A 19,285-nucleotide genomic window follows, 5' to 3' on the forward strand; every position below is an offset into this window, starting at 1 on the left:
ATCTCAAATAAACAATCTAACCTTACACCTAAAGGAACTAGAGAAAGAAGAACAAACAAAACCCAAAGTTAGCAGAAGGAAAGAAATCATCAAGACCAGAGCAGAAATAAAAGAAACAAAGAAAAGAATAGCAAAGATCAATAAAACTAAAAGCTGGTTCTTTGAGAAGATTAACAAAATTGATAAACCATTAGCCAGACTCATCAAGAAAAAGACGGAGAGGACTCAAATCAATAAAATTAGAAATGAAGAAGGAGAAGTTACAACAGACACCGCAGAAATACAGGACATCCTAAGAGACTACTACAAGCAATACTATGCCAATAAAATGGACAACCTGGAAGAAATGGACAAATTCTTAGAAAGGTATAACCTTCCAAGACTGAACCAGGAAGAAATAGAAAATACGAACAGACCAATCACAAGCAATGAAATTGAAACTGTGATTAAAAATCTTTCAACAAACAAAAGTCCAGAGCCAGATGGCTTCACAGGTGAATTCTATCAAACATTTAGAGAAGAGCTAACACCCATCCTTCTCAAACTCTTCCAAAAAATTGCAGAGGAAGGAACACTCCCAAACTCATTCTATGAGGCCACCATCACCCTGATACCAAAACCAGACAAAGATACTACAAAAAAAGAAAATTACAGACCAATGTCACTGATGAATATAGATGCAAAACTCCTCAACAAAATACTAGCAAACACAATCCAACAACACATTAAAAGGATCATACACCACGATCAACTGGGATTTATCCCAGGAATGCAAGGATTCTTCAATATATGCAAATCAATCAATGTGATACACCATATTAACAAACTGAAGTATAAAAACCGTATGATCATCTCAATAGATGCAGAAAAAGCTTTTGACAAAATTCAACACCCATTTATGATTAAAACTCTCCAGAAAGTGGGCCTAGAGGGAACCTACCTCAACATAATAAAGGCCATATGTGACAAACCCACAGCAAACATCATTCTCAATGGTGAAAAACTGAAAGCATTTCCTCTAAGATCAGGAACAAGACAAGGATGTCCACTCTCACCACTATTATTCAACATAGTTTTAAAGTCCTAGCCACAGCAATCAGAGAAGAAACAGAAATAAAAGGAATGCAAATTGGAAAAGAAGAAGTAAAACTGTCACTGTTCGCAGATGACATGATACTATACATAGAGAATCCTAAACATGCCAACAGAAAACTACTAGAGGTAATCAATGAATTTGGTAAAGTTGCAGGATACAAAATTAATGCACAGAAATCTTTTGCATTGCTATACACTAATGATGAAAAATCTGATAGAGAAATTAAGGAAACACTCCCATTTACCACTGCAACAAAAAGAATAAAATACCTAGGAATAAACCTACCTAGGGAGACAAATGACCTGTATGCAGAAAACTATAAGACACTGATGAAAGAAATTAAAGATGATACCAACAGATGGAGAGATATACCATGTTCTTGGATTGGAAGAATCAATATTGTGAAAATGACTGTACTACCCAAAGCAATCTACAGATTCAATGCAATCCCTATCAAATTACCAATGGCATTTTTTATGGAACTAGAACAAAAAATCTTAAAATTTATATGGAGACACAAAAGATCCCAAATAGCCCAAGCAGTCTTGAGGGAAAAAAAACGGAGCTGGAGGAATCAGACTCCCTGACTTCAGAGTATAATATAAAGCTACAGTAATCAAGAAAATATGGTACTGGCACAGAAACAGAAACATAGATCAATGGAACAAGATAGAAAGCCCAGAGATAAACCCATGCACCTATGGTCAACTAATCTATGACAAAGGAGGCAAGGATATACAATGGAGAAAAGACAGTCTCTTCAATAAGTGGTGCTGGGAAAACTGGACAGCTACATGTGAAAGAATGAAATTAGAACACTCCCTAACACCATACACAAAAAAAACTCAAAATGGATTAGAGACCTAAATGTAAGACTGGACACTATAAAACTCTTAGAGGACAACATAGGAAGAACACTCTTTGACATAAATCAGAGCAAGATCTTTTCTGATCCACCTCCTAGAGTAATGGAAATAAAAACAAAAATAAACAAATGGGACCTAATGAAACTTCAAAGCTTTTGCACAGCAAAGGAAACCATAAAGAAGACGAAAAGAAAACCCTCAGAATGGGAGAAAATATTTGCAAACGAATCAACGGACAAAGGGTTAATCTCCAAAATATATAAACAGCTCATGCAGCTCAATATTAAAAAAAAACAAACAACCCAATCCAAAAATGGGCAGAAGACCTGAGTAGACATTTCTGCAAAGAAGACATACAGATGGCCAAGAAGCACATGAAATGCTGCTCAACATCACTAATTATTAGAGAAATGCAAATCAAAACTACAATGAGGTATCACCTCACACCAGTTAGAATGGGCATCATCAGAAAATCTACAAACAACAAATGCTGGAGAGGGTGTGGAGAAAAGGGAACCCTCTTGCACTGTTGGTGGGAGTGTAAATTGATACAGCCACTATGGAGAACAGTATGGAGGTTCCTTAAAAATCTAAAAATAGAACTACCATATGATCCAGCAATCCCGCTACTGTGCATATACCCAGAGAAAACCATAATTCAAAAAGGCACATGCACCCCAATGTTCATTGCAGCACTATTTACAATAACCAGGTTATGGAAGCAACCTAAATGCCCATCTACATACAAATGGATAAAGAAGATGTGGTACATATGTACAATGGAATATTACTCAGCCATAAAAAGGAAGGAAATTGAGTCATTTGTTGAGACGTGGATGGACCTAGAGACTGTCATACAGAGTGAAATAAGTCAGAAAGAGAAAAACAAATATCGTATATTAACGCATCTATGTGGAACCTACAAAAATGGTACAGATGAACCAGTTTGCAGGGCAGAAATTGAGACAGAGATGTAGAGAACAAACGTATAGACACCATGGGGGGAAAGCCGCGGGGGGTGGTGGTGGTGGTGTGATGAATTGGGCGACTGGGATTGACATGTATACACTGATGTATATAAAATTGATGACTAATAAGAACCTGCTGTATTAAAAAATATATATATAATTCAAGTCAAAAAAATCCATAAAAGAAAAAAATAAACTGGACTATATAAAAAATTGAAAAAAAATAATATCAAAGAGCGTCCCATCCTCTTGTCAAAAAAAAAAACAAATCTAAAATGTTTATAGAAAGTTGTGGAATATATATACACCTGTAGATTTTTTGAGGAAGTATTTTAGGTACAATCCTTGAGGACAGTGTTCTTGAGAAAGAGCTTTTGTATCCCATATATGTGAAATGGCAGAATTTATGATTCCCATGGAAAGCTTGTCCATTTAACTGAGAAAGAGGTTATCTAGTTTCTGAAGTAGGTCTTTCAGAATTGTTGATTAATAACCTTTAAATATATTCTGATGATTGGCATCATGGTTCTGTCAACAAAGCCAGAATAGATTAGAGCAGATTCATTTGAACATAGTGCAGTGTGCCTTTACGGGAAGGTTACCCAAGGAATGCACAACACGGTGAGAGAGAATGTAGCCACCTGCCTTGCCAGCCATACCAACTAAATTAATCATTGAGAAGGCAGGTGATGAAACCAGCCTTCTCACACATTCTCCAATGTCTTTTTTTTTAACCATTTTTTAAATTGAAGTATAGTTAATTTACAATGTTACACAATGTTGTTAACACTAACAATGTTGTGTTAGTTTCAGGCATACAGCAAAGTGATTCAGTTACACATATACACATATTCTTCTTCAGATTCTTTTCCATTATAGGTTATTACAAGATATTGACTATAGCCCCCTGTGCTGTACAGTAGGTCCTTGTTGTTTATTTTAAATATAGTAATGTATATATGTTAATCCCAAACTCCTAATTTATCTATTTCCCACCTCCGACCCCCGCTACCCACTTTGGTAACCATAAGTTTGTTTTCTATGTCTGTGAGTCTATTTCTGTTTTGTGAATAAGTTCATTTGTATCATTTTTTTTAGATTCCACATATAAGTGATACCACATGATATTTGTCTGACTTACTTCACTTAATATGATAATCTCTAGTTTCATCCATATTGCTGCAAATGGCATTCTTTCATTCGTGTTTATGGCTGTGTAATATTCCATTGTATATTGGAATCGTCTTTATCCATTCCTCTGTCGATGGGCATTTGTTTCCATGTCTTGGCTATTGTAAATAGTGCTGCAATGAACATTAGGGTGCATGTATCTTTTTGAATTATGGTTTTCTCCATATATATGCCCAGGAGTGGGATTGCTGGATCATATGGTAGCTCTATTTTTAGTTTTTTAAAGAACCTCCATACTGTTCTCCATAGTGGCTGCACTAACTTACATTCCCACCAGCAGTGTAGGAGGGTTCCCTTTTATCCATACCCTCTTCACCAATGTCTTAAACACCTCTCTGTGCACAATACTGTATTAAATGGCAAGTAGAAGAATCTTCCAGCCCATCTCTAATCATTGAGAATTTATCATCAAATGAGACAATTATTAATAAATCTACGGCTCAAAGACTGGCTTTTTATCAGCATGCAGCAAATAAAAATAATTTTTTTTCCTATCTTGCTGTTTGGCAAATGAAGAACACCATATCTTAAAGTATATTCTGGGACGTATCAGCTGGTGTGAAAAGATGATACGTAAGAAAATGTTTCCCTGGGTAAACACATTGGGAACACAGTTAAATAGAGAGAAATGGATTTCTTTGGTTCAGGGATCTTAAGATATTAATTAATGTGCTTTGGAATTTCCATGATTGGGGTATAGTATGTGGTATTTCCCTGTATATTTTATCTTAGGTCCCTTTTTCAGGAACCATCTTGCAGGGCTGATGCTTTGTCTTCTTTGTCACTGATTATGTGGTACCTAGTATGAAGCCTGACACTAGGAGACACTCAAAAAGTATCTGTGGAATAAAATAATGAATTTGCTGATTGCCTGATGACCTGCCAGTTGTCTATTAGCCCTTTATAGAAGCACAGAAGAATAGGCTGTGACTCTTCCTACGTCTGGTGCTGTGTACTGCTGACTGTTCATGTTGGCACCAGACTAAGTTCTCTGTATTTCTCTTTGACTTGGCAAGTGCAGAGAGGCATCTGGAGACATTCCATTCTTGCCTGGCCCGCTCTTTCCATCCTACCCTCTTCCCTCAAGAACCTTGTAGGTTCCTCCCCATCTTCCTCAGGGAGTATACAAAGGCGGCGACTGTGTCAGCCGAAAGCTTGCGATAATGCCCCCGGCTTGTGGAATGTGAGTCACTTCTCAGCAGAACAAGAGCGAGGCTGCCTGCGCGATGTGGGGGTCAGAAGCCCGCTGCTGAACACTGCAGAGCCACACAGAAAGCTTTCCTTCTACTTGCACTTTACTTGACCTGTGGCTCAACAAAGACTTTCTATTTCTAGAAATCCCATTGTCTTAACTGCTTTGAATTTCTTTTGTAAACTTAAAAACCCATGTCTTTATACAAGGCATTTAAAGCTCTGTGAGCCCGGTCTGAACATTTGTTGTTCCTTTTCTATATTCCCCTTACGTAGTATTTTGTTCTTCTATGCCACAAACTCTTAGCTATCCGAAATTCAACCTTTTCTTTAACAATGCCTGAATTAAAAACAGCTAAAATGTTGTAGTGTGTGTAGCGTATTCAACATTGTAGACAACTTGATAAATGTAACCTTTTAGGGAAGGAATTGAGAGCATATGATTCTTCTTTCTCATTCAGCTGGCTATGTGCTAGGGGTCTTGGAGAGTTTAAAAACATCAAAATAAACGGTATTTCAGTGCCTATCCTTAAAGAGACTTGGAATAGAGAGATAAAATGATATGTACAAAATACTGTGTTCCACGCTGTACACCTATATATGGTATACATATCTATAGCCATACCTATATCTGTTCACAACAATATTATAAAGTAGGTGTTGCTTTCCCTGTTTTACAAACAGAGAAACTAAGGATCAGAGAAGTTAAGGAACTTCTGAAATTCATTTATTGAAATTAAGTTCTCCTAAAGACAGGATGATAATGTTAAGATTCAGAGAAATTGGCTAGCTTTGGGGATTCCTTTATTTAAATGAAATTCTTCCAGTGATAGGATGGTGATGTATAATATTAGAAAGACATATGTGAAACAGAGAATTTCACAGAGCTTCTGAATATGCTGGTGAGTTTTAAAATAACTGCCTTTCCCTTGTCTTCTGGAATACCCCCCTGTTCTTTGACCTTGGGTTACTCATTATACTTCTCAGAGACTTGATTTCTTCATCATAAAATCGGGATGGTAGCATCCTCTTTGCCCATGTTACAAGTTTGGGGTGAAGGAATAAATAGTATATTTTAGGAGAAGTGAAACTCTTCAGTGCCGTGTAAATATAAGGTATTATTGTCACAAATAGAGTTCTAAATAAAAATGCCTGTGATGTGTTTGGAATGTGTATAATACACCTCTAATTTTTTAACAGATGTAGAATTGGGGAGTGCTGCCACTGAACTGTGGCTAAGTTTTCAAGTAGGATGAAAATTAAATAATTTTAAAAATAATCTCTAAATCGGTCAATTTTTTAAAATTTTCGATATAAAGAGGGAGTGTCAGGGGAATGTTAATAACCATTTATGGGACATTCACTATATATAGTATTAGATGTAGATAGTGTAAAGCAGGGGCCACCAACCCCTGGGCCGCAGACTGGTACCGGTCCAAGGCCTGTTAGGAACTGGCCGCACAGCAAGAGGTGAGCTGCAGGTGAACGAGCGAAGCTTCATCTGCCACTCCCCATCGCTCGCATTACCGCTTGAACATTCCTCCCTTCCCAATGCCTGGCCATGGAAAAATTGTCTTCCATGAAACCGGTCCTTGGTGCCCAAAAGGTTCAGGACCACTGGTGTAAAGTATATTAAAGAACTGGAATGCATGATTTCTGCCCTAGAAAGTTTAAAAAATACAAATATTTTCTCTTCTATTCTTTTTTTTTTTAACATCTTTATTGGAGAATAATTGCTTTAAAATGTTGTGTTACTTTCTGCTGTATAACAAAGTGAATCAGCTATACGTATACATATATCCCCATATCCCCTCCCTCTTGTGTCTCCCTCCCACCCTCCCAATCCCACCCCTCTAGGTGGTCACAAAGCACCAGGCTGATCTCCCTGTGCTATGTGGCTGCTTCCCACTAGCTATCTATTTTACATTTGGTAGTGTATATATGTCCATGCCACTCTCTCACTTCGTCCCAGCTTACCCTTCCTCCTCCCCGTATCCTCAAGTCCATTCTCTACGTCTGTGTCTTTATTCCTGTCCTGCCCCTAGGTTCTTCAGAACCTTTTTTTTTTTTTTTAGATTCCATATATATGTGTTAGCATACAGTATTTGTTTTTCTCTTTCTGACTGACTTCACTCTGTATGACAGACTCTAGGTCCATCCGCCTCACTATAAATAACTCAATTTCGTTTCTTTTTATGGCTGAGTAACATTCCATTGTATATATGTGCCACATCTTCTTTATCCATTCATCTGTTGATGGACACTTAGGTTGCTTCCATGTCCTGGCTATTGTAAATAGAGCTGCAGTGAACATTGTGGTACATGACTCTTTTTAAATTATGGTTTTCTCAGGGTATATGCCCAGTAGTGGGATTGCTGGGTCGTATGGTAGTTCTATTTTTAGTTTTTTAAGGAACCACCATACTGTTCTCCATAGTGGCTGTATCAATTTACATTCCCACCAACAGTGCAAGAGGGTTCCCTTTTCTCCACACCCTCTCCAGCGCTTATTGTGTGTAGATTTTTTGATGATGGCCATTCTGACTGGTGTGAGGTGATACCTCATTGTAGTTTTGATTTGCATTTCTCTAATGATTAGTGATGTTGAGCATCCTTTCATGTGTTTGTTGGCAATCTCTATATCTTCTTTGGAGAAATGTCTATTTAGGTCTTCTGCGCATTTTTGGATTGGGTTGTTTGTTTTTTTGATATTGAGCTGCATGAGCTGCTTGTATATTTTGGAGATTCATCCTTTGTCAGTTGCTTCATTTGCAAATATTTTCTTCCATTTTGAGGGTTGTCTTTTCGTCTTGTTGATGGTTCCCTTTGCTGTGCAAAAGATTTTAACGTTCATTAGGCCCATTTGTTTATTTTTATTTCCATTTCTCTAGGAGGTGGGTCAAAAAGGATCTTGCTGTGATTCATGTCATAGAGTGTTCTGCCTGTGTTTTCCTCTAAGAGTTTTATACTGTCTGGCCTTACATTTAGGTCTTTAATCCATTTTGAGTTTATTTTTGTGTATGGTGTTAGGGAGTGTTCTAATCTCATTCTTTTACATCTAGCTGTCCAGTTTTCGCAGCACCACAATTGAAGAGCTGTCTTTTCTCTATTGCGTATTCTTCCTCCTTTATTAAAGATAAGGTGACCATATGTGCGTGGGTTTATCTCTGAGCTTTCTATCCTGTTCCACTGATCTATATTTGTGTTCTTGTTCCAGTACCATACTGTCTTGATTACTGTAGCTCTGTAGTATAGTCTGAAGTCCGGGAGCCTGATTCTTCCAGTTCTGTTTTTCTTTCTCAAGATTGCTTTGGCTCTTTGGGGTCTTTTGTGTTTCCATACAGATTGTGAAATTTTTTGTTCTAGTTCTGTGAAAAATGCCATTGGTAATTTGATAGGGATTGCATTGAATCTGTAGATTGCTTTGGGTAGTATAGTCATTTCCACAGTGTTGATTCTTCCAATCCAAGGACATGGTATATCTCTCCGTCTGTTGGTATCATCTTTAATTTCTTTCATCAGTGTCTTATAGTTTTCTGCATACAGGTCTTTTGTCTCCTTAGGTAGGTTTATTCCTGGGTATTTTATTCTTTTTGTTGCAATGGTAAATGGGAGTGTTTAATTTCTCTTTCATATTTTTCATCATCAGTGTATAGGAATGCAAGAGATTCCTGTGCATTAATTTTGTATCCTGCTACTCTACCAAATTCATTGATTAGCTCTAGTAGTTTTCTGGTAGCATCTTTAGGATTCTCTCTGTATAGTGTCATGTCAACTGCAAACAGTGACAGGTTTACTTCTTTTTTTCTGATTTGGATTCCTTTTATTTCTTTTTCTTCTCTGATTGCCATGTCTAAAACTTCCAAAACTGTGTTGAATAATAGTGGTGAGAGGAGTCAACCTTGTCTTGTTCCTGATCTTAGAGGAAATGGTTTCAGTTTTTCACCATTGAGAACAATGTTGGCTGTGGGTTTGTCATATATGGCCTTTATTATGTTGAGGTAAGTTCCCTCTATGCCTGATTTCTGGAGGGTTTTTTATCATAAGTGGGTGTTGAATTTTGTCAAGAGCTTTTTCTGCATCTATTGAGATGATCATATGGTTTTTATCCTTCAATTTATTAATATGGTTTATCACATTGATTGATTTGCGTATGTTGAAGAATCCTTGCATTCCTGGGATAAACCCCACTTGATCATGGTGTATGATCCTTTTAATGTGCTGTTGGATTCTGTTTGCTAGTATTTTGTTGAGAATTTTTGCATCTATGTTTATCAGTGATATTGGCCTGTAGTTTTCTTTTTTTGTGACATCTTTGTCTGGTTTTGGTATCAGGGTAATGGTGGCCTCGTAAAATGACTTTGAGAGTGTTCCTCCCTCTGCTATATTGTGGAAGAGTTTGAGAAGGATAGGTGTTAGCTCTTCTGTAAATGTTTGATAGAATTTGCCTGTGAAGCCATCTGGTCCTGGGCTTTTGTTTGTTGGAAGATTTTTAATCACAGTTTCAATTTTAGTGCTTGTGATTGGTCTGTTTATATTTCCTATTTCTTCCTGGTTCAGTCTCAGAAGGTTGTGCTTTTCTAAGAATTTGTCCATTTTTTCCAGGCTTTCCATTTTATTGGCATAGAGTTGCTTGTAGTAATCTCTCATGATCCTTTGTATTTCTGTAGTGTCAGTTGTTACTTCTCCTTTTCCATTTCTAATTCTATGGATTTGAGTCTTCTCTCTTTTTTTCTTGATGTGTCTGGCTAATGGTTTAACAATTGTGTTTATCTTCTCAAAGAACCAGCTTTTAGTTTTATTGATCTTTGCTATCATTTCCTTCATTTCTTTTTCATTTACTTTTGATCTGGTTTTTATGATTTCTTTCCTTCTGCTGACTTTGGGGTTTTTTTGTTCTTCTTCCTCTAATTGCTTTAGGTGTAAGGTTAGGTTGTTTATTTCAGATGATTTTTGTTTCTTGAGGTAGCATTGTATTGCCATAAACTTCCCTCTTAGAACTGCTTTTGCTGCCTCCCATAGGTTTTTCGTCATTTTCATTGTTTTCATTGTCATTTGTTTCTAGTTATTTTTTGATTTCCACTTTGATTTCTTCAGTGATCTCTTGGTTATTTAGTAGCATATTGTTTAACCTCCATGTGTTGTATATTTTACAGATTTTTTTCCTGTAATTGATATCTAGTCTCATAGCATTATGGTCAGAAAAGATACTTGATATGATTTCAATTTTCTTAAATTTACCAAGGCTTGATTTGTGACCCAAGATATGATCTATCCTGGAGAATGTTCCATGAGCACTTGAGAAGATAGTGTATTGTGCTGTTTTTGGATGGAATGTCCTATAAACATCAATTAAGTCCATCTTGTTTAATGTGTCATTTAAAGCTTGTGTTTCCTTATTTATTTTCATTGATGATCTGTCCATTGGTGAAAGTGGGGTGTTAAAGTACCCTACTATGATTGTGTTACCGTCGATTTCCCCTTTTATGGCTGTTAGCATTTGCCTTATGCATTGAGGTGCTCCTATGTTGGGTGCATAAATATTTACAGTTGTTATATCTTCTTCTTGGATTGATCCCTTGATCATTATGTCGTGCCTTTCTTTGTCTCTCGTAATACTCTTTATTTTGAAGTCTATTTTGTTTGATATAGGAATTGCTGCTCCAGCTTTCTTTCACTTTCCATTTGCATGGAATATCTTTTTCCATCCCCTCACTTTCAGTCTGCATGTGTCCCTGGGTCTGCAGTGGGTCTCTTGTAGACAGCATATATACAGGTCTTGTTTTTATATCTATTCAGCCAGTCTGTGTCTTTTGGTTGGAGCATTTAATCCATTTACATTTAAGGTAATTATCGATATGTTCCTATTACCATTTTCCTAATTGTTTGGGTTTGTTATTGTAGGTCTTTTCCCACTCTTGTGTTTCCTGCCTAAAGAAGTTCGTTTAGCATTTGTTGTAAAGCTGGTTTGGTGGTGCTGAATTCTCTTAGCTTTTGCTTGTCTGTAAAGGTTTTAATTTCTCCGTCAAATCTGAATGAGATCCTTGCTGGGTAGAGTAATCTTGGTTGTTTTTCCCTTTCATCACTTTAAATACGTCCTGCCACTCCCTTCTGGCTTGCAGAGTTTCTGCTGAAAGATCAGCTGTTAAGCTGAATCCCCTTAAGATTCCCTTGTATGTTATTTGTTGCTTTTCCCTTGCTGCTTTTAATATTTTTTCTTTGTATTTAATTTTTGATAGTTTGATTAATATGTGTCTTGGCGTGTTTCTCCTTGGCTTTATCCTGTATGGGACTCTCTGTGCTTCCTGGACTTGATTGGCTACTTCCTTTCCCATGTTAGGGAAGTTTTCAACTATAATCTCTTCAAATATTTTCTCAGATGCTTTCTTTTTCACTTCTTCTTCTAGGACCCCTATAATTCGAATGTTGGTACATTTAATGTTGTCCCAGAGGTCTCTGAGACTACCCTCACGTCTTTTCATTGTTTTTTCTTTATTCTGCTCTGTGGTTGTTATTTCCACTCTTTATCTTCCAGGTCACTTATTCGTTCCTCTGTCTTAGTTATTCTGCTCTTGATTCCTTCTAGAGAATTTTTAATTTCATTTATTGTGTTGTTCATCATTGTTTGTTTGCTCTTTAGCTCTTCTATGTCCTTGTTAAACATTTCTTGTATTTTCTCCATTCTGTTTCCAAGATTTTGAATCATCTTTACTGTCATTACTCTGAATTCTCTTTCAGGTAGACTGCCTATTTCCTTTTCAGTTGTTTGGTCTGGTGGGTTTTTACTTTGCTCCTTCATCTGCTGCGTATTTCTCTGTCTTCTTATTTTGCTCAACTTACTGTGTTTGGGGTCTCCTTTTTGCAGGCTGCAGGTTTGTAATTCCTATTGTTTTGGGTGTCTGCCCCCAGTGGGTAAGGTTGGTTCAGTGGGTTGTGTAGGCTTCCTGGTGGAGGGGACTGGTGCCTGTGTTCTGGTGAATGAGGCTGGATCTTGTCTTTCTGGTATGCAGGAGCGTGTCCAGTGGTGTGTTTTGGGGTGTCTGTGAAGTTTTTATGATTTTAGGCAGCCTCTCTGCTAATGGGTGTGGTTGTGTTCCTGTCTTGCTAGTTGTTTGGCATGGGGTGTCCAGCACTGGAGCTTGCTGGTCATTGAGTGGAGCTGGGTCTTAGCATTGAGACAGAGATCTCTGGGAGAGCTCTCGCTGATTGATATTACATGGGGCCGGGAGGTCACTGGTGGTCCAATGTCCTGAACTCGGCTCTCCCACCTCAGAGGCTCAGAGCTGACACCTGGTCGGAGCACCAAGACCCTTTTGGGAAGTCTGAGGTCTTCTGCTCACATTCAGTAGGTGTTCTGTAGGAGTTGTTCCACATGTAGATGTATTTTTGATGTATTTGTGGGGAGGAAGGTGATCTCTACATCTTACTCCTCCACCATATTGAAAGTCTTCCTCAAGATATTTTAGACATGCCCATCTTTTGGGTCCACCGTCATAGGTAAAAGTAAAGGTGGAGTCTGAGTATCTGAAATCGGGCAGGGCATGGTTTGGCAGGGCCAGAGGTTGTCTTCTATTCTTAACTGTCCTACTCATCCAAGACAGTTACTTTGCTAGAGAGAAATCCAGATTTTGTTATAATAAAGTCCTTCTTTGAGCATTAAAAGTTATTTTCTTTTTGTAATTCTACACAATTGCTCCAGTCTAGAGAAATCTGAGGATTTAAGACCAGGTTTTAAAATCAGAAATGAACACTTCCAAATTCATTTTTAATGTATCCAAATTCATGTATTTTTTCAAAGGCCGGATCCCCCATGAGTTAGCCAGGGACCAGCTTTTTCAGCATATTTTATTTTGAAGAAAGTGGAAATTTTGATTCCCACATATTGGTGTTCACATTGTAAACACTTTTTTAAAAGATTATCGTTTGGGGGTGTATGTAAATCAGTGCATTTATATAGGAGACAATCAGTAATTTTGTATAAAATTATGTGCTTTAAGACTCTGCTTTGTTTCTCTCTAGTGGACGACACAGTGGTTGCTATTCCCTATGGAAGCAGACATATTCGCCTTGTCTTAAAAGGACCTGACCACTTGTGTAAGTAAACTCAGTTGTTGTCCTTTGGGTATTGGGAATTTTAGTAATTATTATTTATTTTTTGTTCCCAGAAAAGATTAAGATTTAGAAATACAAATCTTAATCCTCTATCATAATATGGTATTTTGAATGCTTCTGTTTATCTTTTGGTTGCCTAGGAGACAGCAGAAACGTCTGTGGTAATTACCTCCCGCCAGTCATCCTGAAAGATACAAAATTGATGTTTCCAATAGGGTGTTCATGAGTTAAGCACATGTTTATGATTTTGTGAATATTATTTTTCATTCTCTCTCTTCTTCCTCTCCAGTCATTCTCAATCTTTTCCTTGCCTCACCTCTTTCTTTTTTCTTCTTCTTTTCAACCTTCCCTCCCTCGCCTTCATTCTTTCTCTTTTAATTCCTACTCTCAGGCTCCATTACTTTATCAATTCAGGGGAACACAGAAACTCCAAACAGCCTTAACCCTGTGGCATTTGAAGAGAACCATGTGATCTAGTTAAGCATCCCATGTAGTAAAGATAATGCAAGACCCTAACGTCTTGAAGATAGCTTTTGGAATTCAAGATTGAAGGGTAATCGTAACCCCGAAGATCAAATGGTAGCATGGTCCCACCAGAGTTTGTGCAAGAATTGATTTTCAGTCATGGCAAGCCAGCAGTCCACAGCCACATCTTTTTTTTTGTTACCATGTAGTGCTGTTTAGATGTAGACCTGTAAATTACAAGCAGAAAATTATAGACTATAAACCAGGGAAGGGGTAGGAGAGGATATGTTAGCTTTTTCTGCAAAATTCACTTTCACTGAAAGACTTCACTTCAGTTGGTCCCTTGAGCATTTCTGATCTACTCTGCTATGATTTTTCCTAGGTTCCTCCAAAGCCATCTATCATCTTCTGCTCTCTATTCCCTCCCACACACATGCCTAAGAAGCCAATTTAGGTAGCAAGCATTATCTTTTGGCAATTGGATTATAAATGAAATCATTCCAAAAAGACAAACTGGAGGGAGACAAATTGGAGCCTGTGAAAGTTCAGATAGCCTACAGAAGCCTTTCTAAAAATAAAAATAAGTACATTTCATGGGAAAGGTGGGCTTTGAGAGTTCATGTGACATAAAGGAATAAGTAAAGTACAGTTCAGGCAAGGTCAAAAGATGCTGAGAAGTCACCTTATATGGATCCAAGTGCTTTTCTAACCCTGAACATCCCCCAAAAATATATTGTTCATGTGTCAAAGGATGATATATGTGTGTACACTGTTACCATTCAAATGATTTGTTTTTCCCCTTAAGAATTGGACAGAATTAACTACTGGTGTAACAACCTCAGTCAGAAACAGTATTTTTCTGTGCCGTGAGAGGCTAAAATAAAACATCCAGACTAATGCATCACCAAGTGGGCGACTTACTCCTCATTGCAAAAGAAAGAACCCAAGGGAAGAGGTGTAAGAGGAAAACTGATTTTTATAAATGAATTAGTCTAGCCTCCCAGACTTAGTTTATGATTATTATGAATTAGTAAAGAGGATTCATTTTTATAAATGAATTAGTCTAGCCTCCCGGACTTCCTAATTATGTGATCACTGAGAAGCTGAAGAACTGGCCTTGTTTGGTTTAATTGCTCTAAGGATTTGATAGGTAAAGTGTCAGATGATAGTCATAAATGATTAAAAGCAAAATGGAATCTGCTTTTTCCTTCAGAAGGCATACTGTTGGTAACATATGTATAGCCAAGGAAGTTTCTATTTTTTTTTTTTAATTTTGTTTTTGTATTTGGAATATAACTCAGCAAAATGAATGTGTAAGTAAATGATGCCTTGTTTCTCTGGCAGCCCTTTTACACTTCACTCCCAGAAGCTGGCCCAGTATGGGACCAACCTCAGCAAGAGTTAAGGAGGGCCAAACCAGAAGAGTAGACCATCTGTCCAGGTCCAGCTCATCTTTAATCAGAAGTACCTGGGAGGTACTTCTGGGAGGCCTGGTGATAAAATTGAACCAGATGCTCAGGGTTAGACCTCCAAGAGTTTTCCAAAACTAAGTTAATTTATGTCCTGGAGATACTTCCACAGATGAGTGCAAATACATGGAAGGCAGCTCGAGGAGTGAAGGCTAGAGGAGGGAGATACAGAGATGCTGCTGCTTTCCTCTGATTACACCCACTGTGGTTCTCCCACTCCAGCGTTCTCTCGATGCCTTTTATTCTGTGAGGTCCTCTCAGCCCTGGGACAGGGGAGGAAAGCCAGACCTACTCCCAGAGAAGGGCTACACGACTTCATCTGAGGGGCATGGGCATTTAATTGGACACCAGCATTTTCTACCTGTTGGTATTCCTTCTAGTAGAGAACTTGAAGTAGACAACATCTAGAATAATTTAGTGGAAATACATTAGGTACCTTAGTGCCTCCAGAGACCTTAAAATTGTCCTTAACCCCAAAACCTCAATCTGTAAAACACATAAGAGGGGAGTCATTCTGATCGAATGTGGGTAGGAGACCCAGATCCCTACCCAGGCACCCCATCTTTCTGCTAAAGAACCCCTGCCAAAACCAAGGGTCCTTGTGCAAGTTTTACAAACCATTGTTAGACTTAGTCTATCCATCTTTCATCACGCAGGAGGCAATTATTCTAAAATACTCAATCACATGAGAACTTAACCTACTTTGAAATATATATATCATAATTACCCTCATCCTCAGCATGCTCTGATTTCCTAAAACAAAAGATGCTTCCTAGGCTTTGTCATTGGGCAAATTCAGATCGGAATGCTCCAGGAATCAAGTTCCTCTCTCTGTCTTGAGTTCTTGTGAAATATCATATATGTATATAAGACTGAGTGAAGTAATAAAAAGGATTTTAAAAAGAAAAAGAAGAGGATAGTTAGTTCCCTGTCCTTAAGTCACTATAGTTTCTTTATTTTGAGCAATAGCACAATTCAATAAGTAACCAGAAAGTATAAATAAATACAAGGTAATACATGAATATCAAGTCTCACAATGAGTGCTGAAGGAACTCAGTGAGGCACCCTGGGCCTCATAGAGCAAAAGGGAAACTTCAGGGTATTCTAGACGGAGGGCCATAAAGCCTGAAATCAATAAGATATGTATGGGAGATGGTTTACTCAAAAGAATAGGATTGTGGTAAAGTAAGGTCCCCAAAGGAAGTCATCCAGGGAATCAAAGATTTCTTGACAGGGAGCCCTGAATGCTTGGCTAATGAGTTTTAAAATAACTTCATTTGCTGCATAAATTCCTCTGTGATCCAGAGGTGCCCATATATTTTGTTTCTATCACATTTCAATTATGTCAGCCATATAAAGAATACTACTTCTCCCTGACATAGTTCTTTTGCATGAGATGTGCTTGCCTGTGGTCTGTGGTAGCCCTGGGAACATCTTTCTCTCCTCTTCATGTGTTTGATTATGTAGATCTGGAAACCAAAACTCTCCAGGGGGCTAAAGGTGAAAACAGTCTCAGCTCTACAGGCATCTTTCTTGTGGACAATTCTAGTGTGGACTTCCAAAAGTTTCCAGACAAAGAGATACTGAGAATGGCTGGACCACTTACAGCAGATTTCATTGTCAAGGTAAGCCCATTTAGGTACCTTGTTTTCGAGCTACCTCCGAACTGGTGTTACTTATAGTCCCCTGAAGAGAGAGAGACTTTAGGTTTTGACATAGATTTGGAAAGCTTGTTATCCAGGAAATGTTTAATTCAAGGGTGTTGAGCTACATCCTAGACTTTATAAGAACATGCAAAAATTTTAAGGTTCTAGGGGGAAAAAAAATATATATATATATACATATGTATATATATTTGTGTGTGTATAAGTTAATAAAAAGACCCCACTCAAAAAGCCAACATATGATTAGTTGAGGGATATAAACTGTTTTTAAAACAACTTAGGATACAGTCGTTGACTCACATAAGGTATCTGCTGTCAAAGAGAAAGACTAATTAATGATCCATGGGCTTGATCATGCTTCCAGTTGCAAGGTTTTTTTCCCTCTTGTACTGGCAGCAATACCAAGTTGTTTCCTTCTGTCAGAGCTTCCCTAGTCTTCAAGGTAATATAAAACACATTGCTGGAAGCAACATACATGTTCTGTAGGAAAAATGTACATACTAGAAGACTGTTTGGGAATCCCAGTAAAAATAAAGCATATTTTTGCCTTCAGTAGATCAGAAGGACCTGAAGGATTTCAGCTGTAAAGCTGTAGAACTTGTAATGTGTCCAGGACTCCATAAATTTCTCATCATGGGATCTGGAGCCAGAGGACATTTGATTTAAGCTAAGGCTTGATGACCCCATGGCAGCTGGAAGTCAGGATGCATGTTGGAAATGTGATAGGCAGTGAGGCTGCATGGAAGAAGGGTTCCAGAGTCCGTCCTCTGTCTCCATCTGCATGGTAGCCCCTTTAATCCAGTCCAGATGCCAGTTACATGACAGTGAACAAGAAGCCACAAACCATCAGAGATAGCTCCCAATAGAAGTGATGTGGTAGGTAGTTAAATAATTTCAGTTGAACAAACACATACAGTAAAAGAATGAGAGATGCCTTAATTTCTTGAAGCCCTTAGAATAAACCACTTATACTAATTTCCCTAGTAACTTTGCAAGAGTTAATACACATACTGAAAATATAGAATTGAATTCAAGTAATATCGTCCATGTTTGAACAGTTCACAGAATTGTCAAATGCATTTCATATGTCCAGCTGCCTTCTGCACATCACCCACAGGTACAGTGAGCTCAATGTGTCCAAAATTGGACTTGTCTAGCCCCAGAAACCTACTTTATCTTCTTTATTTCTTATCCTGTGGAACAATACGCTATTTACCCAGCCAAGTCAGAAACCTCTGATTCACACCAATTCCCTTCTCCTGTACACCCCTAGTTAGACATTAAACTTTGTCAGCACTACCTCCATATCATCTCTCAAGACTGTTCTTTCTTCTCCATCCTTGCCACCACTGTCTTAGTTTAGGTCTTTGTATTTCTCACTTGAACTAATGCGATGGGCTCTGAATTAGTTTCCCAGCCTCTGACCCATTGTCCGTGTTACCTTCAGAGTGAGTTTTCCAAAAACCAGAGTGAGTTTCCCCTATTCATGCTCTTGCGTTGCCCCTCACCTCCACTCATTGCTTTGAGATTAAAATGCAAATCCATAGCCCAGCATCTGTTACTCTCAATAATCTGGATTCTATCTACCTTTCCAACCTCAGCTTTGACTTTTCCTCTCCTGTTTCAGTCAACTGAATGACTGGCAAGTCCCCCAACATCTTGCACTCTCATAATTCATTACCTTTGCGTAATGCTGTGTCCTCTGTCTGCTATGCTCTTATCTTTTCTTCCCCCATTTTCTTCACTAACTCATACTTGTACTTCAGGACTTTCTCCTTCCAGAAGCATTTTGTGACTTGACCGCAAATTCCAGTTTCCATCACATCTCCCCTCTTCGTGTTCCTCAAGGGCAGGGGCAGAATCATATCTGTCTTCATATCTCTGTAAAAAACCCGACAAGTGCTGGATGAATAAGGGACTTTTACCACATGGCAGTTGCTGAAGTGGGACAAATATGACATCTTTATCCTTCCTGAAAGGACACTGAATCTGAGGGAAGTTGAGTGATGTGCCCTAGCTCACACCAATGACAAGCCAGGACCAAAGATCATGTCTCTACTTCTGGCTCAAAACTCTTTTTAGTATTCTATGTTGTTTCTAAGCGGGTATTTTTTCTTCAATGTATAAATATACATATTAAAGGAAAAATGAACTTTGAGGAACTTTTTGATGCTTTCCTAGATCCCTAGCACCTGTAAGTATCTTCTTTCAGAAGCAGGCTGAGCTATCATTTTACTGTCTTTTGCATTATATCATCTTTGGT

At 38.1% G+C, this 19,285-nt stretch overlaps 1 protein-coding gene across 3 annotated transcripts in view; it reads left to right on the forward strand.

Annotated features, from left to right (window-relative positions):
• Window positions 1–19,285, forward strand: part of ADAMTSL1 (ADAMTS like 1) — a 473,568-nt gene that overhangs the window by 164,030 nt on the left and 290,253 nt on the right. For all 3 annotated transcript variants that reach the window (XM_082467989.1, XM_082467990.1, XM_082467991.1), the window contains exons 6-7: window positions 13,332–13,406; window positions 16,826–16,983. In XM_082467989.1, coding sequence (XP_082324115.1) covers window positions 13,332–13,406; window positions 16,826–16,983 — 233 coding nt within the window. The remainder of the gene's footprint in view (window positions 1–13,331; window positions 13,407–16,825; window positions 16,984–19,285) is intronic.

The sequence above is a fragment of the Balaenoptera physalus genome, assembly GCF_965194825.1.
Source record: "Balaenoptera physalus genome assembly, chromosome: 7".
Classification (NCBI taxonomy): domain Eukaryota; kingdom Metazoa; phylum Chordata; class Mammalia; order Artiodactyla; family Balaenopteridae; genus Balaenoptera; species Balaenoptera physalus.